Source organism: Phyllostomus discolor, chromosome 1 (genome assembly GCF_004126475.2).
Source record: "Phyllostomus discolor isolate MPI-MPIP mPhyDis1 chromosome 1, mPhyDis1.pri.v3, whole genome shotgun sequence".
Classification (NCBI taxonomy): domain Eukaryota; kingdom Metazoa; phylum Chordata; class Mammalia; order Chiroptera; family Phyllostomidae; genus Phyllostomus; species Phyllostomus discolor.
The window spans coordinates 113,675,622-113,698,513 of NC_040903.2; the positions used below are offsets into that span (position 1 = coordinate 113,675,622).

General features: G+C 50.7%; 2 protein-coding genes, 1 long non-coding RNA gene and 1 other non-coding gene across 5 annotated transcripts; 2 read left to right on the top strand and 2 right to left on the bottom strand.

Moving 5' to 3' along the window:
* Nucleotides 1-720: 720 nt before the first annotated feature.
* SNX33 (sorting nexin 33) lies at nt 721-14,215 on the bottom strand. Its single transcript, XM_028506091.2, has 3 exons — nt 13,951-14,215; nt 11,555-13,644; nt 721-5,744 (listed from the first exon to the last, which is right to left on the bottom strand). Exons 2-3 carry the CDS (start codon nt 13,020-13,022, stop codon nt 5,491-5,493), a joined length of 1,722 nt encoding a protein of 573 aa, XP_028361892.1. The 5' UTR covers nt 13,023-13,644; nt 13,951-14,215; the 3' UTR covers nt 721-5,490.
* Nucleotides 14,216-14,353: 138 nt separating this feature from the next.
* On the top strand, nt 14,354-19,176 carry LOC118501015. 2 transcript variants are annotated; one of them, XR_004903591.1, is made up of 3 exons: nt 14,354-14,647; nt 15,282-15,620; nt 17,573-19,176. It is a non-coding gene; the product is annotated as an uncharacterized LOC118501015 (long non-coding RNA). The 2 variants fall into 2 exon arrangements; XR_004903590.1 differs by lacking the exon at nt 17,573-19,176 and having other exon boundaries at nt 14,358-14,647; nt 15,282-15,696.
* A 510-nt stretch (nt 19,177-19,686) lies between these two features.
* LOC114493473 lies at nt 19,687-19,853 on the bottom strand. Its single transcript, XR_003684146.1, has one exon. It is a non-coding gene; the product is annotated as a U1 spliceosomal RNA (small nuclear RNA).
* A 1,168-nt stretch (nt 19,854-21,021) lies between these two features.
* Nucleotides 21,022-22,158, top strand: IMP3 (IMP U3 small nucleolar ribonucleoprotein 3). The gene has a single exon (XM_036027596.1). It carries the CDS (start codon nt 21,111-21,113, stop codon nt 21,663-21,665), a length of 555 nt encoding a protein of 184 aa, XP_035883489.1. The 5' UTR covers nt 21,022-21,110; the 3' UTR covers nt 21,666-22,158.
* Nucleotides 22,159-22,892: the final 734 nt, after the last annotated feature.

Sequence of the window (22,892 nt, forward strand, 5' to 3'; positions counted from 1 at the left end):
TGTAGTTTTTTTTGCTAAAAGCCACCTGACACTCCTGTTATAAATGGACTCATGGAAGCATTGGGTCAGTTAGGAACTATCCCTAAAACAAGTATGTACAGGGCAGGATTTGTGCTTGGGCTCAGCCACTTGGGTCCTGACTCTGGATAGAGCAGGGAAAGAAGCCAGAGAGCTTATCGGTATCTGGGGGACATCGTGGCTGTCTAGCAGAGCCTCATACTGACCCACTCCACCCAGAGCCTTCCTGCCACACTGGCGGACCAGATGAGTCTCCAGATTCCTCGAGGCTCTAACCAGCCTTCTACCTCAGGCATCAGCTACTTCCCTCCCAGCACCAGTGGCCCAGGACTGCACAGGTGGTCTCACACCAGCCTTGGATGCTCCAGCACCTGCCTCGCTGGGCTTCATTTCCTGTCCCTTGTACACAGGGTGGTTATGAAATACTGACCACCCAGTGTCCATCACGGTGCTGCCTGCACTGGGATAACAGAGGGTTGCAGTGTCTCTAAGCAGCCCCCAGAACTCCTTGTGCTTGACCGTGAGATGGGAGCTTGGGATTGATGGCCACAAGCCCAGAAGGAACACTGCCATCCCTGTCCCAAGGTACAGGGGCAACTGAAGGCCAAAGCAGAGAAAGGGCCAGCCCCAGAGGCCTCAGGATGGGAATCAAAGCAGGTGGGAAGGCTGCAGGTGAAAAGGCAAAAGAAAGAAAAGACAAAATCAAAATTAATAAAGTTTAATTAAAATCTATAAGACATTGTCAAGTAGCAATGAACTCAACTCAAGTAGGTATATATTAATGACTTTTAATGTGGAATGCCAGCAAAATTTCCTGTGTGACAGAGTGTGGGGCTTGGCCTGTAAAATTCAAAGTGCCAGGGGCCTGCCTATGGTCTTCAAATGTGCCACCCCCAAAACATAGATGCATTCCCTCAGGAAAGAAGCGGTCCCCCTATGATCTGAGATTAATTTTCTAACATGTGGGGCAATGAAACAGCAAGAAAGGAACTCAGGTTAGTCACAGAAAAATGAAGCGGTGCTTCTCAGACGTTCATCTGTAATGGAGTCCAAGTCCCTCCGTGCGATGCCGCCGCCAGCCTCTTCATCTCTGGGGCCTGGTGGGGCCCACCTACCCTTGAGCCCTTCCCATTTCAGCAGTTGGGTTCACCAGCCTTCCCATTCTTTCCCACCTCTGAAATAGAAATCTGCCACCCCCCTCTTTCTTTGAACTTAAATGAATTAATTGAAGGAATGAAGCCAGAGAGCTGGATTCAAGCCTAGAAGCCTCAGACTCATCGTGTGAGTCTAGGCAGGTCCTATCCTCCCTCTGGCCAAGTCTTGGTCTTTTGTCCATGAAATGGAATAATGATGCCTACCTAGCAAGGCTGCTGTAAGGACCAAGGAGGCTGTGGCCTCCTGGGGCCTCCACAGCTGTGTGAGAGACACCACTTCTTAAACAAACTGGACTGCATTGAGCTTTGACTAACAAATAAAACCCAAGGGAAAAAGGTTTGTGTTAAGCTATGTTGAACCCCAAAGAGGCGTTTCACAATTGGCCTTCCTGAGCTAAGTCTGGGGAGGTGAATTTTTATTGTTCCCCATGATCTTTTTGCTAGGGCTCACCATCTCTTTCTACCCTTCCCAGTGAGAGAGGTACCGGAGCTGAATTGGTGGGGAAGCAGTTTTAGCGGAGAGAGGCAGGGAACTGAGGCTTGGCTCCTGGAGATCTGAGTCAGCGGGTAGGCAGTCAGGGCGGGCCCAGTCCTTGCATGCTTGGGGAGATGGTGCAGGAATGTTCCTCCAGCCCAAGGCCTGGGCTCTGTCCACTGCATCCTGGCTCCTGTTCTTATGGACACAGCTGCCTCAGCTCTGGTTCAAGAAATGGGAGATGCCTGGACACTTGTTTTGTGGCTTCATCCAGGGGACTTCAGAGGCAGTCCGAACCTATTGACTGGCCTGGGCATGGGTGGTGTGGAGGGAAGCAGGCAAGACCAGGCCACATAGCCTACAGGGAGCTGAGTGCTAGCTTGAAGCATCCCCCATCCCCCGGGAACCCTGGGTAATGCAGCCAACTTCCACCAGCCACTAGAACTCAAGTTCCTTGTGTGTGCACAAAGAACTGGACATGGTAGTGTCAGGTGATGAATGATCCTAGGTGGCTCCCCCAGAAGGTGGTGCAGGTGTGGTCCAGGTATAGCTATGCATGTGTGACACCTTTGCTATGTGCATGTGTGACTTTGGGGCATTATGTGTGTATCACTGTATGAGGGTATGACTGTGTGCATGGGATTGTGGAATGGCTGTGAGCGATGACATAGTGGGCACTGACACTGTGAACAGATGACATGTGTGGACGTGGCTGTGAATGTGAGTGTGTGTTGCACTGTAGCTAGGAGTGCAACTGTGAGAGCACATGACCATGCATACATGTGCATATCGCCAGGTGTGACATATGTGCCTATAGAGGAATTGTGCAGCTGTGTGTGACTATGTGTGCTTTGGATTGGGCCAAAGTGTCTGGGACCATGTGGATATGTGGATGGTTTTGTCACTGAATGGAGGGGCAGTAGTGGACTGGGCCTGGGGCCACATGTCTCCCCTAGCCCCTGCTCTGCTCCAGATGTGGCACAGTGGTTCACAGCCCTCCTGTGTCCAGGAGACACCAGGATGCAGGATCTGAGAACCACCTCTCCACCCCACATACAGCCAAAAAACAGACTCCTTCCCTGGATTGTGCCAAGACTGGGTATCAGGGGTCCCAAACCCTCAGGTCCTGGTAGTTGCCCAGGGCAGAGAGACCTTGTTTTCCACTTCTCTCAGAGCAAAATGAGAGAGGGGACTGGAGGCAGCATGGCCCAGTTCAATCTGGAACATGTGCCTGGCATTTAACTGAGGCCAGCCAGCAAGCCATGTCACCACCAGGATACTCCCCACACTATTCTCCCAGCCCCAACAGATCTCAAATTCCTCCAACACCCCAACCCACACACAGATAGAAAGAAACCAAAGAGAGGGGCTGTGATATCCTCAGCGCCCACCACACATGATATCTCTGCCTAGAGACCTCAGGATACCTAGAGCAGGCCTGGCCCATCCCAAGACTTCACATTCTGGTTCTTCTCCTAGGTCCAACTCCCTCTCCCTGAGGAGGAGAGCTGTAGGAGACCGCCCCTCTCAAGGAAGGGATGCAAGAGGGCAGTCCAGGGCAGGAAGTATGAATGGGGACTTTCCAGGCACTGTGGGTTTAAGAAGAGCATTCCCATCCCACCCAGACTGGCCTCAAGAAGGAGCCATCAACCCCCCAACTCCCACAGGCCCCTTGCTGTGGTCAGGTTGCCCTCTGTAGAAGGGACGTGAACGTCAAAGCTAAAAAAAGATTAAGGAAGGAAAGGTCCTCAGAGGAGATGGAAATGAGGGGAGGAGGGCAGGGAGGAAGGAGAGGCAAGGTCCACAGAAAGTCCCAAATCTGACCTAACTTTGACCCAGGATCAAGGGCCCATTTGAGAAGTTCCTCTGAGGACGTTCTGCCCTGAATAGGGAGCCCTTGCTGCCTGCTCCCCCACTCCAGCTGGCCCGTACTCCTGGGCCCCTCGCCTGGCCAGAGACTCCCCTGATGCCCGGACCACAGCACTCCTCCCTCCACCAAGTCTCTACTGCCCCCAAAGAGCACCATGGTTTCACCACACTCCTCTTTCCCAGGTGTGAAGATTCCTGTTCAAGCTGCCTGGGACAATCCCAAGGGCAGGGCTGGGGTGTCCTCAGTGTCCAACACGGAAGCTACCGCATGGCTGGATACCTAGGACTGCCTGGGAAATGACAGTTTCTGAGCTCTGTCCCCTTCTCCTGGACTGAGGTCTCCTGGTGAGAGGAACCCCACCAATTAGGCTATCCTGGGACATAGCCTCCCATCCCTTCCTCGTGCAACACTTAGCCATAGATAAGAGCAGCAGAGTCAAACCCCTGGCAGAACTCCACCACTGGTGAGATGTGAGTGAGGTCTGAGAAGGGTGTGCATCCAGCTGGGGTCCTTGGCCACCTCTAGATCCCCAGATAACACCTCCCACCAGCACAGCCCTCCCCCCAGCTGTTGAGGTTATGGGGTAAATTTTGTGCCACGGGGACAACTAGGGTTCTATCCTTCCCCCAACCTCATCCTCTCTAGGATCTAAATTAAAAAGTCATGTTTTTGTTATCTTAATTGTAAAAGGTTCATCAGAAAAAAAAAGAAAAAATATTCAAGCAGCAGCAGCCAGGAATGGCCATGACCTCCTGGAGGGGCTAGCAGTAGCACTTGTCAGTTCTACCCAACCCAGTGCTGGACCAGACCCTGGCCTGGGGGGTAGCAGTAGCCCCCTTGAGGATGTAAACAACTGGCCAGGACCCAAGTGGGCATTGCAGTGCAGCTGGCCATGGGTGGGCGGGCTCAGGGTCCCTGGGGTAGTAGGCAGGTCAGCCTATCTTTTCCCCTTGGGTTTCCTACCGTGCACCAGGAAGGGTTCCAGGATTCACAGAGTAGAGGACCCCAGGAGCCTGGGGTGTGAGCCTGCTGGAGTGTGAGGAGTTATTGCTGGTGAACTCAAAAATCTGGTACATTTTGGATGTCCCCACCAGGAAGACAACAGCAGGGTCCTGGGGTCCATGACTTGTCTTAGCACCTGGAGCCCAGGGGAAAGATGCTGCATGGTCCCTAACCAAGGGCAACAGGGGCTTAGCAGGTGAATGGGGGGGTCAGGAGGGAGTTGGCCAGCAGCCCATCCCACAAGGGGCGGGGGTTGGACCGGGACAGGGATGACGAAGGAGCAAGGAAGATCCCTCCCCATCAAGGTAGGGAAGCAAGGTAGGAAAAGTGAGGGGAAGAGGAAGGGTGTTTTCATGCCTCCATACCTTTGCTCATGCTGTACCTTTCTTCTGAATGTCCTCCCATCTACTGCACTCATTTACTACCTAGCAGGTCCTTGTCATTCTTCAGGATATCACTTGAATATCACTTACACCATGGAGCCTTCCCTGATGGGTAAAATGAGTGGTCTCCTCTGTGAGCTTCCAGGGACCCCTTATTTACTGTGGGTAATTCTGCACTGCCCCCATGTGTTTCTGTGTCTGATCCCCACCTTGACTGGGGACATCTTGAGGGCAAGCATGCCACAGCCCTGGTGTCCAGCATCTGACCCAGGACCACAGCAGGCCCCGGTGTCTGCTGAGTGAATGAGTGGGTGGCAGCCAGGAGAACAAGCTCTGAAGGTTCTAAGGTTGGCTAAGACCCTGGCCTGGCCTCAAGTGACTGACCAGCAGCCCAGGCTTCAGCCTGGAGGGTTTCTGGCCCCATTCTCACCCTGTTGTCCTCTGACCTCTAAGGGGTAAGAGACATCCCCAGGGGTAACCATGACTTTTCCAGAGCCCACCCCCAGCTACTGCTGGTGCGGGAGGTCTGGAAACCAGAGTACATTGCAGTGACCAGGCAGAAGGCAGGGTGGGGCCAGGTACTTGAGATCAGAGGTTGTCGTACATGCGTAGTGTCTTCTCCAGCTGCTGGCCTACCCGCTGGTAGAAAAGGATCTGCTGGCGCAGGTAGCTCTGCATCATGTGCTTGAAGTCGAGCTCACGGCGCTGGTGGAAGTGGTTCATCTCAGCTTGCAGGGCGAAGCCCACCACACGGCAGCGCCTGCGAATGCCATCTGCTTCGTCCTGCACCATGCGGCCCTCGTCACTCATGCGTTGGCTCTCCTTTACCTTGGCAAAGGCGCCTGGCACAGGCAGAGCAGAGGACAAGGGAGGTTAGGGCTCTGGTCTCCCCAATATGTTCCCTAAACCCTCCATGAGTCTCCTCAAGGGCAGACAGCACCGTTATCAGACAGTACCTTTATCAGCTCCAGCTCCAAGACTCCAGACCCCTGGTCCAGCCACTGGGTATCTCCAACAGGATGTCCTCAATCCTCACCCAAACCTGTGGCACCATCAGCAGCCCACACCCAAGTAGTCACAGCTCTGCTTGCTACATTGATTTGTAGGACCAGGACATCTTAATTCAGCTCAAACATTACCTCCAGAAAGCCTCCCCAGTATCCCCACTGCATTAGGTGCTCTCAATGCTCCCACAGCTCTTACCACCCTGTAGTTTCTCTAACTGCCTCCCTCTGGGCTGTGAGCTCAATGTTTCAAGCACCCAGAACAAAGCCTAGCCCACAGCAAATCCTGATACGTGTCCACTGAGCTGATCCAGCCTGTTCCTCACTGGACAACTACAACAGCCTCCCAGGGCCTCCCCACCTCAGTCCCGAACTCTGAGAGGTCTTCTACAGCACCTGAAGAGCAACTACGCTGGACACCCAAGCCTTCCCTGGCTCCCCTGTGTCTGCAGATCAAGGTTCACACTCATTCGTGAGGCCCTCTGGGAGCTGGTCCCTGCACCCATTCCACACTGACCCCATGTTCATCAGATTCACCCTACTCTTTCCTAACTTCATCTCTCTGCCCCCTGGATCCCTATGAACAATTTAGTGCCTTTCATCAGGTACACCAGAAGCCTTCCTCAGAGCTCCCAAGCATAATGCTTCCCATCCGACCATACTGCTGATTCTAAAACAGGGCCTCAAAAGCCACCTGGAGATTTCCTTTGTGTGTGTCTCCCCCACAGACAGGCCCTGGCCCCTCCTCACTCCAGCTCCCAGGGGACTAGAGGAGGCCATTGTAATAACCAGGTGACAGATGGAGGGCAGGAGATAAACCTGGGCAGGTGACCCACTTTGAAAGAATCTGAATGAATCAACAAGCAATCGGAAAATAGATTCCAGTTCTGAATTAACTGGTATTTGACTAATTCTGCAATGAAGCTGGTGGGGACAGTTGCTAAGAAGAGGAGGCAGTTTGGCAGTGCCTGGCACTCACTACTTGCAGTGCTGTAGAGAACCCACTGTGCAAAGAATGAGATGGGAAGGGTTGGCACAGTGGGCAGCACCCTCCCAAGTACTTCAAAAGGATCCACTGCACAAAACTAACATGCTCATTATCCATGCTTCCCATTTCTTCTTTAAGAAAGCTTCTCAAGGGTCTTCAAATTGTATTCTTTTTCCCTTCAAATTGTTCACTTCATTCAAGATCAATTTACTGATCATTTACTATATGCCAGGCCCAGGGCTCTAATTCTGGAAATAGCTCTGGAGGCTTTTAAAACTGGCAGCACCCATATTAGTAATCAAGTACATAGCTAATTGGTTAATACTGGCATTTTGACCAGATGGACTCAAGGTTGGACTGTCTCCACGGCTGCTCACTGCACTTGTGGAAACTCTGCAGTCACCAGCTCCCAGCCCATTCAGTCCTGTTCCACCCCAATTGCCCAGACCTGAGCAGCAGAAGTAGCATCAATTCAAAGCCTGTGATTAAGATCAATACAAGCCTTCAGAGCAGGAGAGGCCCTAGAGGCCAGATGCTCTGCCTATCTGCCAGGCCCCTGCTAAACAGAGGAAACTGAAGCCATAAGGGAAGGGACTTGCCTAGGGGCTTCCACCTCTTTCCTGCCCCTCACATGGGAGATGCCTGGCCCAGAGGTATCCTTCCACAGCTGGGGGGTAGACATGACTTCTACTGTAGGGTGCCCATACCAGGTCAGCCAGGCATTTGTGTGGGGCCCCCAGACAATGGACTCAGGGATTTGAGAAAGTACCAAGGGATAAAAAGTAGAAAACAACAGGACAAAGAAACTAAAGTTAAGCTTTAACAAAAGGAACCTACTGGAAGAGGAGACACAAACCAGCCTGGATTCCACCTGCCTGAGAAAGTCCAGGTACAGTGAGGGTGGACCTATACTTGAGGGGGTACTTCTTGCCCATGGCCTTGGAGGAAGGAAAGGCCCCTTTTGTTGATGAGGAGATTAAGGCCCAAATAATAGAAATGAATTTACTGCAATTGCTAGGTATCCACAGACAGGCAAGGAGCCAGGGAGTGAGGGGAAGGGGGAGGCCCCACCCTGCTCTCCGTCACCTCTCCACCCTGTGACTCAGATCTGGGGCCTAAACCAGCTAACACGAACATGCCCCAGAAACTGGCTGGGAGTCAGGGCTTAGGCCTGTCCAGCACCCACCCTTCATTCTAATGTGGACTCAACCTGAGAGCTGAGGATGCAGGGGAGCCTCCTGCCATGGCAGTTGTCCTGTAGGCGGGGTCCCAGAAAGAGGGGAAGGGAAGCTAGAGCTTCAGAGCTCTAGGGTCCCAGGCGTAGTCCGACCTTAATCAGTCTTGTCCCACCTTTTGGAGATTGTTACCATCTACTCCAGGTTGGGGGCAGGAGTCCTAAGTCCTGGTCCTCACTGTGTCACCCCTAGCAAGCCACTCCCCTTGCCTGGTCTACAGGTCTCCCAATGTCACAGGGGTCAGGTTGGACTAGATATGATGCTACTGACAACTGCTCACAGCAGAATAATGCTTTAGTTTCCACATCTGAAAAATAGGTAAGAGTACCTTTCCTCTAGTTAACTGAGGTTTGACTGAATTAATGCATAAAGTACTTAGGACAGCAATAAGGGTTCAAGATGCTGCATGCAGTTGTGTGCAAACTGCTTTTTAGTCACAGCAAGAACCAGCTGGTGGGGTGGTTCATGGAGATCATTCTCTTTGTTTATGGAAGCCTAGGATGGCTGGTAGAGGGAGGGTTAGATGATGGCCCAGAACAGAGGGCCCACCTGACCCAAGGCGGGTGCCTGGCCTGCAAGGGCCACTTTACTTTGGCCAATCTAGAAGCTCCTTGGCCCCTCCATGCATGCTCTGTGATCCTGGGACTGCCTCCAGCCCACCGAGCATTCTAAATAAGTTAGCGCTAGAGCATCTAAGCCTCCCTTCCCCCTCCTTCCCCTCTTAGCTCATCTATGCCAAGCAGCCATCCCTGCGGGAGCTCCTTCCCTCATCTGTCAGGCACAGTGGACACAAGGCTGTGGAGTCAGACACACCTGGGCTCCAATTTCTGCTCTGCTCAACATCCCACCTCACTGCACCCCCTCTGTAAGATGGAGGGTGCCACAGTGGCCTTCCTGGCTTGGATGTGATGAGTCTTAGGATGGAGCCATGGCTCTCAGGTGGGAGCCCTAGATGGTCACTGTCTCCCCTCGTTGTTTCAAGATAACTATTATTAGAGCCCCCTCACACCCTCAAAACTGCCCTGGTCTGGACTAAGTCCAGGGGCCGGACCAGTGGGCAGACAGGCTAGTGAGCCTCACCTTAGCGTCACCCAGACTCTGTGTCCCATTTTACCAAGGTAAACACTGATGGGAGAGAACTCTCTCAAGGTCACCCCAGAGACAATGTTTGTCCAAAGCCTGGTCCCCTGATCCAATCTAGGCCTCCCATTCCTTTCTTCCACGGCCTCTCCCACACCCTCACCATATTTCTGATGTCCAGACAAGCTGGACAGAATCTTGAGCACCCAATTTTCCTGCTCCTTCCTCTGATAAAAGGCTCTAGTGCAGGGCCAGCATGGGATCTCTCCTCCTTCCAGCAGGCTATCAGCCTCCAAAACCTTCCCAATTCTGTGTCAGCCAGATTCCAAGCCCCCTCCCTAACTCACCAGAACACAGGCCTAGGAATGGCAGTGCAGAGTCCGGAAGGAGAGAGAATAAGCCCAGAGGGGGCTCACTTATTGGGGAGGTGGGCTGGACTCTGCCTAAGCTTGAATACATCATGCCAGAGGACTGTTGGCCACTCATTCTTAGAAACACCTCAAGTGGAAAGTCAGAAATGGCCTCTCTTAGTTCTGTCTCCCTGCACAAGGGTCAGAAAGGCCAGACTGGCTTCACTCTCTTCTATTTCAGTACAAGCCTGGGAGCCCTGGGTATAGGGGCTGCCTGACGTAACTAGCCCTGCCCTGGGTGAAGGTCCCCAGGCACCCCACAGCAGTGGTTTAGAAGCACTTTAACTACTATGCCCCTGCTTCCCCCTCCCACTGCCCACATAGAAACATGCCACCCAAGGAACTGGTTGAACCAGCTTTCCCAGGCCCTAAGGCTGCAGTGGGTGTGGCTCCTCTTTGAACCAGGGAGACACCTGCCCCAGTGGGCCCCAACCAGCCAGGCCATCTCCCCTGCCCTATCCCTGCCCAGAGCTCAGAGCTAGATCTCAGGCATCACTGTCCTCAGTCAGACCCTCCGCATTAAGTCTCCTTCCCAAACCTGGGCCTAAGAGCTCACTGAGTCCACTCTCCCTTGTTTTATAGAGCAGGAAACTAAGCCCCAGAGGCAGGAAGGTACTTTCCAGGGGGAAGAGCCAAGGCTAGAGCTCAGTGTCTCCTAAAGTTGAGAGAAGACGAGAGGAGGAGGAGGGGAAGGGGAGATGAGAGAAAAGGGCAGAGAAGAGAAAAGAGAAAGTGAAGGGAGAAGGGAATCTTGGAGTTACAGAAGTCAACCTCCTCGTAAAGGAGAGCAGGGCTGGTTTGTACCACACTCTCCTTGATACTGAAAGCCACCTGGGCCACCTGGGAGTGGCCTTTGCTGACCCCCAGGCCTTATCCAGAGGTCTGACTCCTGGCCCCACCCAGAGGAAAACTCCCAACCAAGCCAGGCCTGACCTCAATGCCTAGGGGCCAAGGAGCCAGCCCCACGCCCTACAGTCTTCCCAGTTACTAAGCAGCCCCAGGGAGGACCACACCTTCTTCTGACATCTGACCTGCCTGTTGTCCCCAGAACTCAGTCACCGCTGGGTCAGGTCAGCCCACTCACTGCTCAGGCAGAACAGCTCAGGAAGGGGGAGTTAGATGGGCCATGAGCCCCTGGTTCCTCCCTGCCCCAGCCTAGGTGCCCCTGGGTAACCGGGGATAAGTCACTTCCCTGGCAGTTCCTAGACAACCCTGCAGTAACAGAGAGGGGCCCATCCTGTCCCTCCCCTACACAGGGTCCGTGAGAACTGAAAACATGGCCAGGTTTGGGAGGTGGCCAACATGGATGTGTGCTTGGGTAGGCACAGAAGGAAGGGACAGTTTCAGCTGGGCCACGGGCTCCCTGTGCAACCACTCTTCTGTGGACACCACCTTCTTCATCTGCAAAATGGGGGCCACTGACCTTTGGCACACAGATTGGGAGCTTACAGATAGGACATGCAGTGGTGAGAACAGACTCTGAAGGGAGGTGAGCTTGTGACTTAGTGGGAAGATAGGCCACATTGTGCTCGTTGTCTGAGTCTATAGCTGTGCAAGCTCCTCAAGGGCAAGGTCCAGGCCCTGGTCATCCCATGTTCCCAACTCCAGCCTGATACCTTGAAGGGTACATTGTATAACACATAAATGAGAAAGTGAGACAGAAATAGAAGAAAGCAATGAAGAAAGGAAGGAAAGGACAAGAAGGTAAACAGCAAGCTCCATGAGGACAGAAACCAGATCTAGGCACAATAATATCCCTACACCTAGAATAGCACCTGCCACATACTGGGTGCTCAACACACTTGTTGAATGAATGAACAAGACAGAGACAGAAAAACTCGAGTTGTTCTATCTGTGTAGGCCATGTTCATAACCCCACATCCAGCAGAGTGCAGACTCACTACAGGTCTCCAGACATGCTACACTGGCTCTTACCTTTCTGCAGGTGGATGATGTCTGGGAAGTTGGAGAGCAAACCCTGGTAGAGAGACAGCATGTCGAGCATCTGGAAGAGGTCATTCTTGGGCTGCTCAGCAAACATCTCACCGACAGCTTCATAAGTACGGCCCGTATGAGAAATGGCACTGTTGAGGGCCTCAGAGCTAAAGAGGGGGTCCAACTGGAAGGCATGACTGATGGCTTGGAAGGCATTGCCCAGCTTCTGGAACTCTTTGCGGAAGCCCCCTACATGCTTGCGCACCAGCTCCAATGCTACAGTGCTGAGCTGCAGGACGCTGTCGTCCATCTTCTTGCTGAAGGCCTTGAAGGTGTCCACACGATCCTCCACATCCTGCAGGTCCTGGTGCTCCGTGGGGATCTGGAAGGTGAGAAGGAAGCTGGCACCCACCATTTCATCCTTCTCTGCCCGGCGTTTGCCCATCTTCCACTGCTTGTCATCCAGGCAGCTGAGAAAATGCTGGAAGCCCTCATACTGGGATAACACAGGGTGGCTGGTCATGTGGTCCATCCAGAGGATGAGCCGCCGCTTCCGCTTCTCAATAAAGTCCTCCTCAAAGCGGCCTGTGGCCTGCTTCTCTGGCAGGTGGGGCACAGAGATGACAGTGAATTTGTGAAGCAGGCGGTTATAGAGCCAATCAAAGTGCTTGTATCGCCGGTAGACAGGGGAGCTAGCATGGGTGGGTGTGAGCTTGTAGGAAATGTAGCTTTTGATGCCCTTGAATTTGGTCTGTTTGGTGGGTTCCTCCACGGAGCAGGCAAATGGGTGGGGGTTGGCCTTCCACTGGGGGCCACGAGGGCCCATTTCAATGGAGTATGTCTCAGTGATCTTAGCCATCATGGGCACATCGCCCAGGATGAATGCCTCCACTCCAGAGCGCACAAAGCATGAGAAACGGTTGAGGTTGCGTCCCACCACACTACCTCGCTTGGCAGATGCCAGGCTGTCCTGTCTCTCCAGGGATGGCTTGGGCCGGAAGACCATGTGCTGGCTGGGGTAGGCACCAGGGTAGGAGAGGTTGAGTGGGGGGTGCCCATTGGTGCCCAGCCCACCAGCCCGTGGCTCCTCCATTACTGTGCATCCATCGTCCCAGTCATCCCAGTCATCATCATCGTCCTCCTCGAAGCTACCCTGATTTAAGAGGAAGCCACTGCCCCCACCACTCCCAGGGCTGGCCGCACTGGGGCTGTCATACAAGCTCACCTGGGTGCCTGGAGAGCCTGCGGGGCTGCTGGAGTAGTCAGCATGGTTGAAGCTAGTGCCAGAACGGATGATCTCCACATAAGAGGCAGGGAAGAGCCCTGTCTCACCGCGGCTGTTCTGGCCCTGCAGCCAGCCATCTAGTGAGGTCTCACTGAAGATGACCAGGTCCTCACCCTGTTGGATGTTGATTTCCTCCTTGTTCTCGCTGTGGAAGTCATAGAGGGCTCGGCCTTTTAGTGCCATGGCTGGGCCAGTGGTAGAGAAAGATGAGGAGAGGGTCCTGCCCGGAACTGAGGTGTCCAACAAGGTACTAGCAAACCAATGCCTGCCCCAGCAGCTCAGTCTCTCAGTCCCTAAGGCAGGTCTCAGCACCCAGAGATGCTATCTGGCCTTCTTCTCTTCAAAGCTGTGCCCATGGCCCAGAAACATCCCTATCAAGTCCCGCAGCACGTGCCTGGGGGCAGGGGTACCTCATATCCATAGTTTTCCTCCTTTCCCTTAGCAGCCCCTTAAGGGGAGTCTCTCCCTCCTCCCACTCCCAGTAGAAAAGTCAAGTGACTCGGAGAAATCAGCCCTGAGAGGGCAAGAATTCCACTTTCCACTGGAACAACGTTCTGAAACAAAAGAGAATCACTCCAAAACGGTTCCAGAATGCCTGCAGCTCTGGCTCCCAGCTCCTTCTGGCTCCTCAGGCCTTGGAAGACTCTGTCACATTCCTCCGAAGTTCTGCTCCTTCCTCCTTCCTACTCCTCTTGGGCCACTGGGTTTTCAAAAATCCAGAAAATCCAAGAAGGGCAAGGAGAAAAGCAGTGGCTTCCTGAATCGAGTCCAAGGGTGGATGTGTCCAGCTTCCCAACGAGCCAGGCTGGGAAAACAAGGACTGAGGCTTACACAACAGGCCGCCAACTCTCGGACCAGACGGGACAGGGGGTCCCGGGCGGCTCGGGCACCCGCTCCTCACTCAAGTGGCCAGCCCCCACCCAAGGGAAGGAAGGGAGCAAAGTGACGCTCAGGCGATTTCTGTCCACCAGTTGAGTGGCCTCTTTTGTTTGCCTAATTATTCAGCAGTTTATGAGCCTGAAGCTGACCTGATCCGAGTCCGAGGACCCCGTCCAAAGGTAAGCCGCCCAGCGCCCGGCGTACAGAACCCCTGCCCAGCCTGCACGCGTACACTCAACAGGAGTTAGCAGAGTGAGCTCCAGCGAGCAGATGGCGTGGCGGGCCGTCGGCCTCCTTTCCGTGGGTCCCGCAGTGGGCGGTAGGCTGCGGCCCCTGCGCCCCAGCCGGCTCCTCCAGCACTCGCAGACCCTCGGCACAGCCAGCGAGTGGCCAGCTCCAAAAAGTAAAAAATAAATAAAATAAAAAAAGTCGATTCCGGGAGGTGGCGTCCTGGAGAAGGAGGAAACAGCCGCAGGGGAGGAGCTGGGCAGGGAGAGGCGTGGAGGGAGGAAAAGCAGGCAAACCCCACTGCTCTCCCGAGCTGCGAGCTGCGCAGGGCAGGGCAGGGACGTCGGCTCCTCCCTACCCGCCCTTCTGCCCTGAACTTACCGCAATGTTTTGGACCCTCGCTAGCTCCTTGATCCGGATACTAGAAGACCCGGACCGGCTGGGGGTGGGGGGTGGGGTACGAGCCTCTAGGAACAGCCAGCCCTCACGGAGAAAAACCTCTCGCCCTGAGGGTCTTGAGCATCCTGAACTCTCTCCTCCCCTGACAGCCACTGCCGCCTCCTCTCTTCCTAGGATCCAGTCACTCTCCTTGCCTTTTCCATGACGCCAGTGGAGGAGAACTCTGAAAGTTTGCAAAGTGAGGGGTTGCAAGGAGGGTGCCAGTGCTGGGACCACGAGAGGTGATTAAAGAAGGGTGCCTGGTGAGTCACAGACGTTCCCCACCTCAGCTCTGGTGGGACTGGGCAGTGGTGGTGCAGCCGGGGATTTTTCTCCCGAGGGGCCCCCAGAGGCGGCAGCACCCTCACGGAAGAAGCCTCAGTGGTCTGGGATAGTGGCCGCTGCGGACCCTAGTACCTTAGCCAGTAAGAGCCAGAAACTGCCTTGGGAAGTTTCCTTCACGGAAGTTTTTGATTGACATGTTGTAGCGACAGAAACAGGCCCAGGCACCACACCTGGTTCCTTGTTGCTTTGTGCAGCGGTGGGGACGGGGTGTTCTGTCTGCCAGCAGCTGCAGAAGCCGGGAGAGAGAGGAGTGGTCAAGGTAGACTTCCAGGAAGAGGCAAGGGGGATTTGACCCTTCATTGGCCAGCTCATCCAGAACATTTTGGGTACTGACTGCCAGGCACTGTTCAGGGGCCCTGGAATTACAGCACAAGGCAGTCTGGGTTCCTGCTCTGGAGGGTTTACAGTTCACCCTCTTGACCTTAATTCATCCTTTCTGTCTCTGTCTCATTCATTCCAATCATGCACTCAGGAAAACATTAACTAAGTAGCTTTTTCAGTACCAAGTCCCTGGACTACAAAGAGGAATAAGACATTGTCCTGACTTTCCAGATGCTCAGGTGTGTCTGGCGAGGTAGACAGATGCTCCCTGCCCAATGTGACCAGTCCCATGAAATGTGCTACAGATCGCAGCCTGTATGGAGCAAGAATCAAGGAGCAGGGAAGTCTTCCTGGAGGAGGAGGTGTTGTGAAGCAAAGGCTTCAGTTCCTACTCCCCTTCCTGGCCATGCCCTGGAACCTTACCTACCCCTCTAGCTAGGATTTACTTCCCACTCATTCTCACTCTTCCCACTTGTTGCAGATTAACTGGGCACCAGTTAAGGTGGACACTTTTGGCTATTTTGAGGGATGTGATCTGCAGGCTTCTGGCTCTAAAACTCAAATTCATTGGTGCAGTGAACAGATCCAATACCCTCCCTGTGCAAGGCTGGCATTTGACCCAAATAAAGTCTTTTTTTTTTTAAGATTTTTTATTTATTGACTTTCAGAGAGAGGGGAAGGGAAGGAGAAAGAGAGGGAAAGAAACATCAATGTGTGGTTGCAAAAATCCAAATTTTTGCATCAATAGATAGAGGCAGTTTGGGCTGCTCCTTGGGAAGCCCAGGTACCAGAAGGTTAGCACTGTGAACCTGGAACCCCCAGGATAGGAAAAGAGAATGGTATGACAAGCCTGTCAACCAAGAAACTGTAAGATCTTATCCCCCTCTGTGGTAGCAGCCTTGATTCTAAGAACTCAGTTTAGCCTAGTATCTCTATGACCAGAGCATAAATACATGTTTCTCCCAGCTGCTTTGAGAGGCCTCTTTTCTGTGATCTCTCTTCTGTTCACAAAGCCTCACTTCAAGCTAGATGTAACAATAGCACCTACTTCCTTAGTGCCTCATACTGTTGTAAACTTTTTATCTTTATTAGCTCACTAAATACAATTGGGATTTCTGCTCTCATACGTCTAGAGTCCTACTTCAGCCCCATCCCCTTGAAGGGCCCCCAGCCACCACCTTGATGGTCTTTAGTTGGTTCCCAAACACTTCAGTCACACATTTACAGGCCAGCCGTCTTTGATTTACTTCCACATCTGCTCTGGGTGGGTTTTCCTAACTCTCAGGGGCCACCCTTATTTCCAAGTTCTTAGGGAAAACTCATTCTTCAGCCTCACAGACATTTCCAGAGCTTTTATCCTCTATTCCCGTCCTTCCAGGGACTCTCTTCAAGCCTAGGAGTTACAGAGTCTCTGGTCACACTTCCCAGGAAACCACTAACCTTTGTGGTTTCCCTACACTCTGCCCATTAGTTTGGGGAAAGTTCCTTTATTAAATTATCTTCACATTATTGTAATTTGAGTTTGTTCTCTCTTTCCTGCTGGGACTCTGATTCCTGCACAGGAAACAGCATCCATCCCCCCATCCAGGCATCCAACTTCCTTCCTTAGGAAAGGAGTGAGCAAGGGAGAGCCATGGCCAGTGGTTTCCAGGGTGACCTGGCCAGTGGCAGCCCAGCAGACACACTGGACATTACTACAGTAATGCAGACAAGAGATGATGAGGACATGAAACAGGGCAGGAGTAATGGGCTAGAGAGAAGTAAATATGGGAGTTTATGGAGGTGGGACAGACAGGAATGTTAATCAACAATATGTGGGTATTAAGGGAAGAATCAACCCACACAGTAAAAAAAAAAAAAAAAAATTGATTCCTCTCCCCTACAAGCTACTGCCCCATTTCTCTGTTCACCTTTGCAGCAAAGCTCGTGCAAACGGCACCCATACCAACAAGTTGCCTACAATTAAAAAACCCTTTTTCTTCTTAAACCTCTCTCGCCATTCTTTCTCCTTCACACTCCACTGAAACTAAGCAAGGTTGTCAATGACTCACTAGTTATTCTCAGTCTTCCTCTTTCTACTCAACTTAGTAGCATTTGACCAATTTGGTAATTCCTTCCCCTTGCATACACTTTCTTCACTGGCTTTGGGGAGACCATATTTTCCTGGTTTCCTTCTATTTCCCTGATTCATCCTCTTCTTTCCAATAATTCTTAACACTAGAGTGACTCCAGTATTGTGGCCCTCTTATCTTTTCTATCCATGTTCACTCCTTTGATGACCTCACTCAGACTCATAGCTTCAAACTCCATTCATCTGCCAATAATACCCAATTTCTTTTTTAAATCTCCACCCCAAACCTTTCTCTAAAACTCCAAATTCACGTCTTTCTCTTTGACTTCTCCCCTTGGATATATACACATCTCCAACCCAACATGGCCAAGATTGAATTTCTGGTCTTGCCCCCCAAACCTGTTCTACCTGGCACCCTTCCCTATGTCAGATGATGAATACTTTTTTTCAGTTGCTCAGGCCAAAAACTGGAGGCATCCTTGACTTCTCTCACTATCCTGGGACTCCTCTAATCATCATCTCACTGCTACTGCTGCTCTCCTGGTCCCAGCTATCATCTTTCTCACCTGGATCACTGCAACAGCTTCCTAATGGTTTGTTTCCACCTCTGCCTCCTGATAGTCTGTTCTCAACATGGCATCAGGGTGATCCTTTTAAAACGTAAGTTAGATGTCAATCCTCTGCTCAAAACCCTGTAATGTTCTTATCTCACTCAGCATAAAAAATCCTTACATAGGCCAACAAGCTTCTTTATGTGAGTCCCCTTGCCTGCCTGCCTAGCCCCCTTTGCTTCAACCAAGATGGCTGTTACTCCTCTTCTGACATGCCAGGCATATTCCTGTCTTAAGGCATTTGTACTGTTGCCTCTTCCTGAAATGCTCTTCCCCTAGATATGCACATGACTACCTATTAAATACCACTTCAATAAAACCACCCCAACATGCCCTGTTTAAAATTATAGCCCATCTTCACCCCAAGCCCTTCTAAATCCTGCTGAATTGTTTCATGACACCACCTGCTAACATATAATTTACTTATTTATCATATTTGGGGAGAAGTGCTCCAGACATGTTAAGCAAGAGCTAGAAGGGAATGAGGCTAAGGGAATATGAAGGGTGGAGATAAAGTGCAAACTGGGAGAATATATTTGTACCATATATAACTGGTTAAGGATTAATATCCAGGATATATAAAGAACACCTTCAAATCAACCAGAAAAAAAAAAGCCATCTATATAAGTTTGTTACTGTAGTTGTTGTAACAAATTACCACAAACTTAATGACTTAAGACAACACAAATTTATTACAGTACTGGGGATCAAAAATCCAAACTCACAGGGCTTAAATCAAGGTGTCAGCACAGCTGTGTTCCTTCTGGAGACTCTAGGGAAAAATCCATTTCCTTGCTTTTATGGGTTTACTAGAGGATGATCACATTCCTCTAGTAAGGACCCCTTTCATCTTCAGAGCCAGTAATCACATCACTCAGACTTTTGCTTCCATCATCATATCTCTTCTGGTTCTTCTGTCTCTTTCTTTCACTTACTAGGACACTTGTGATAACAGGGCACCCACCCAAACAATCCAGGATAATTTCATCATTTCCAGATCCTAAATTTAGTTATATCTGCGAAATCCCCTTTGTCATGTAAGGTAACATACTCACAGGTTCTGGGTGGACATCTTTGGGGGTGGGGGGGCATAATTCTACTTACTATACAGTCTAATAGAAAAATAGACAAAAGACATGAAAAGACATTCCAAAACGGAGTAAACACATATGAAACCTTTATTCATCAGGGAAATAAAAACTAAAATCACAATGAAATACCATCACACACTCTCCAAATTACTAAAAAAATTTTAAAAATAATTGAGAACGAGGAACAAAGGACAACACTTTCATTAAATATTTGACAGTATGTAGTAAGTTTGAACATACACATACTTTACAACTCAGCAATTGTGCTCCAAGATATTAGAAGTTATTATATGTATATGTGCAACAGAAAACCTACAAGAATGTTACTGGCAGCACTGCTAAAAAAAAAAAAAGTCCCTCCAGCTCTGGCTAGTGTGCTCAGTGGATTGAGCGCTGGCCTGTGAACCAAATGGTTCCCAGTTTAATTCCCTGTCAGGGCACATGCCTAGGTCACCGCCAGGTCCCCATTTGGGAGCAAACAAGAGGTAGCTAGTCAATGTTTCTCTCCTTCACTTTCTCCCTCATTTCTCATCTCTCTGAAAATGAATAAATAACATGGCTTTTTAAAAAAAATAGTCCCTTCAAAAAAAATCCAAAAGGAAAAAAGATTAATTGGATAGAGCCAACTGGAGTATTATGCAGTGGTGTCCTGGCCAGTGTAGCTCAGTTGGTTGGAGCAATGTCCTGTAATCAAAAAGTTGCAGTTTCCATTCCCAGCCAGGGCACTTGCCTAGGTTGTGTTTCCATCCAGGTCCCTGCTCATATGATCCCACTCCAGGCATGTATGGGAGACAACCAATGGATGCCTATCTCTCACATCAATATTTCTCTCTCTCCCTTCCTCTCTCTCTAAAAGCAATGAAAAAAATGTCCTCTGTTGAGGATTAAAATTTTTTTTTTAAATTATGCAGTCGAATTTCCCACATTTGGGGAAATTGCTGGGGTCAGCACATCCAGGGTGCAATGGATAAACCTCACTCTGAGAAAAACCACCTTTGTGATTATAGTATCTCCCCAGCCAGGTAAGTATAAAACTATTTTTCTTTTCTTTCCATTTTTTAAAAAAATATGTTACTTACCATTTTTAGAGAGATGGGAAGGTAGAGAGAAAGAGAGGGAGAGAAACATTGATGTAAGAGAGATACAGTGATTGGTTGCCTCTCACACACCCCCAGCTGGGGGCCCAGCCAGCAACCCAGGCATGTGTCCTGACTGGAAATCAAACCCTCAAATCTTTTCGTGTGGCACTCAATCTACTGAGCCACACCAGCTAGGGCTAAAACTTTTTTTTTAAACAAAAAATTCAGAATAGATACTTTTACCTCTATTTGGGAGACTGGGTGGGAGACCTGGTGGCATTAAACTGGTTGTTGGGTTTATTCATTATACTTTATAACTTACATATGATACAAATTCTATTTATCATATACAAAATATTATACTTTAAAAAAAAGCATACAAAAAATGATCAGCGAAGAAGCTAGGTGGCGTCAAAGGCTTGGGCAAATAAAGAGGTTAGTCTTGCAGCCTACACGCAGGTATAGGTTAGAAATAACTGAGTTACTTTTGTTAACTCGGTATTAGGTGTGACAGGATATCCACCCTGTCAAGCAAATTCGTTTGAGTCTGCACTGAAGGGTCAAGACTTGTACCTACTACCCAAGCTTCTCAAACTTGCTGGGTTTTATGAATCAAGTGGAATCCTGCCAAAATGCAGGTTTCCAGGTGGTTCCCATACAGATCCCGATTCTGTCCATGTAGGAAGCAGCCGGAGAATCTGTATTTCACAGGTTTACTGCAGCCCAGCCCCATTTAGCAGGAAAAAAAACGTTCCACCCTCCCGCGAGGTCTCCTACAAAGTGAAAGGAACCTAACGGTCAGCACTACGTAAACCCAACGAAACAAGAGCCGTCTTCCCCCTTCCTCGCAACTGGCCTCTTAAGCTTTTGTAGGGAGACTCTCCTAGGAGTCCCTAAAACACATCCATCAGAATGACAAAAAAGGATCACAGTAGAAACAGACCGGCTCCTGGCAATTCAACTCGGCTCCGCCCTCCCGGCCCCGCCCAGATCCCTCTCCTTCTGGTCGAGTGAGGGAAAAGAAAAAACGCGAGATACAGTGTGGAGGCGTGGCTCCATCCTGACCAATGGAAACTGGGGTCGTGGCCATGGGCCTTCCCCTCATTGGCCCAGTTGTCCGAGTGGGCCTTCGTCCGTAGAGGCGGAAGTCACGCAGAACCCGGAACCTGTGCTCTGCTTAGCGTCCTAGTGTTACTGCAGCCGCCGTCATGGTCCGGAAGCTTAAGTTTCACGAACAGAAGCTCTTGAAGCAGGTGGACTTTCTGAACTGGGAGGTCACTGACCAAAATCTACATGAGTTGCGCGTGTTGCGGCGTTATCGGCTGCAGCGGCGAGAGGACTACACGCGTTACAACCAGCTGAGCCGTTCAGTGCGCGAGTTGGCGCGGCGCCTGCGCGACCTGCCTGAACGCGACCCTTTTCGCGTGCGCTCCTCCGCCGCGCTGCTGGACAAATTGTATGCTCTCGGCCTGGTACCTACGCGCACCTCACTCGAGCTCTGCGACTTCGTCACAGCCTCGTCCTTCTGTCGCCGCCGCCTGCCCACCGTGCTTCTTAAGCTGCGCATGGCGCAGCACCTCCAGGCTGCCGTGGCCTTCGTGGAGCAGGGCCACGTGCGCGTGGGCCCCGATGTGGTCACCGACCCCGCATTTCTTGTCACCCGCAGCATGGAGGACTTCGTTACTTGGGTTGACTCATCCAAGATCAAACAGCACGTGCTGGAGTACAATGAGGAGCGCGATGACTTTGATCTGGAAGCCTAACGGGTCTTCTCTCGCCACTGCTGCATTTTATAGGTTGGGAAGCTGAGACCTGATGTTGGAGATTCTATAAGGGCGCTTTTCTCCAAGTATGTCAGCCAGTCCTAGCACACTCGGAGCCAAAGGGTACGCCCCTGATTTCCACGAAATTTTCTTAGCCCTTGGACTATTGATAATTAAATGTGACTGCCTTGAAACAACGGGAAGCGGTTTTGTGCTGCGCTGGGGAATTATTAGGTTCATGTTCCTTTAACATTGTAATGTGAAAGCAAAAACTTCGCATCCCACCCCTGCTTTCCTTTTATGCCCTAGCGGGACAGTTTGGTTCATTTAATTCTAATTTTTGTTGCTGTTCATGATTAAGCTATGTGCCAATGTAGAGAATTTGGTCTTAAGTTTTTATAAAATGGGTAAGACTTTAGTGAACAGTATCCCGTCCCTTGTTTAAAGGAATGCTTTTTTTAATGCTAATAAATGGTCCAACTGCTTTGTAAGTACAAATTTTTGCCTGTTTGATTTTTTTCAAGTGAAGTCGGATCTACAGGTCTCCTTGACTCAGGAACCTAGAGAAAAGTAATAGGGTCAGCAGCTGCCTGCCGGTAAGTGAAGCCCTACAACAGGGGTGGCATGTAAGGTTGCAGGGTGTTTGTTGTACAGACTGAGCAAATTTGTCATTTTACCGATCTCCTTCTTTGCAATGAGTGTTTCCACAGAGCTCTTTCCTGTAGAACTTTCTGTTGATATTCCAGCCCAATACTATATTAGAGGGCTGAAGTGTTTGCTTCCTTAAGGAAATAATCGACCTGTAGCTTGGCCATCCAGCCAGTGGCCCAGGAGGTTCTTGAAGATGTAGATGTTACTAGGCGTGGGAGAGAATTGGAAAGAAGAGTAGGGAGACACTTTGTTTCTCACACCAGACTTCTCCAAGAAGAATAAATAGAATGCCAAAACCAATGGAATGGCTTTTACATGGTACCTCTTCCATATCCCCTGGCATGTGGCAGCTCTTGAAGAATCAATGAAGGGAATGAGGCACAATGAAGGGATGACAATAGCAAATCTGTTACATGCCAGGTATGGTTTTAAGGACATTACATATCTTAACCATTTCATCCAATGCTCCTATGAAGTAGGGAATCCAATTACTGTATTCTACTTTTCAGGTGAGGGAACTGAGACAGCGATGGGTCAAATTACCCCAGATTGCATAGCCAGTAAGTGGTGGGGCTG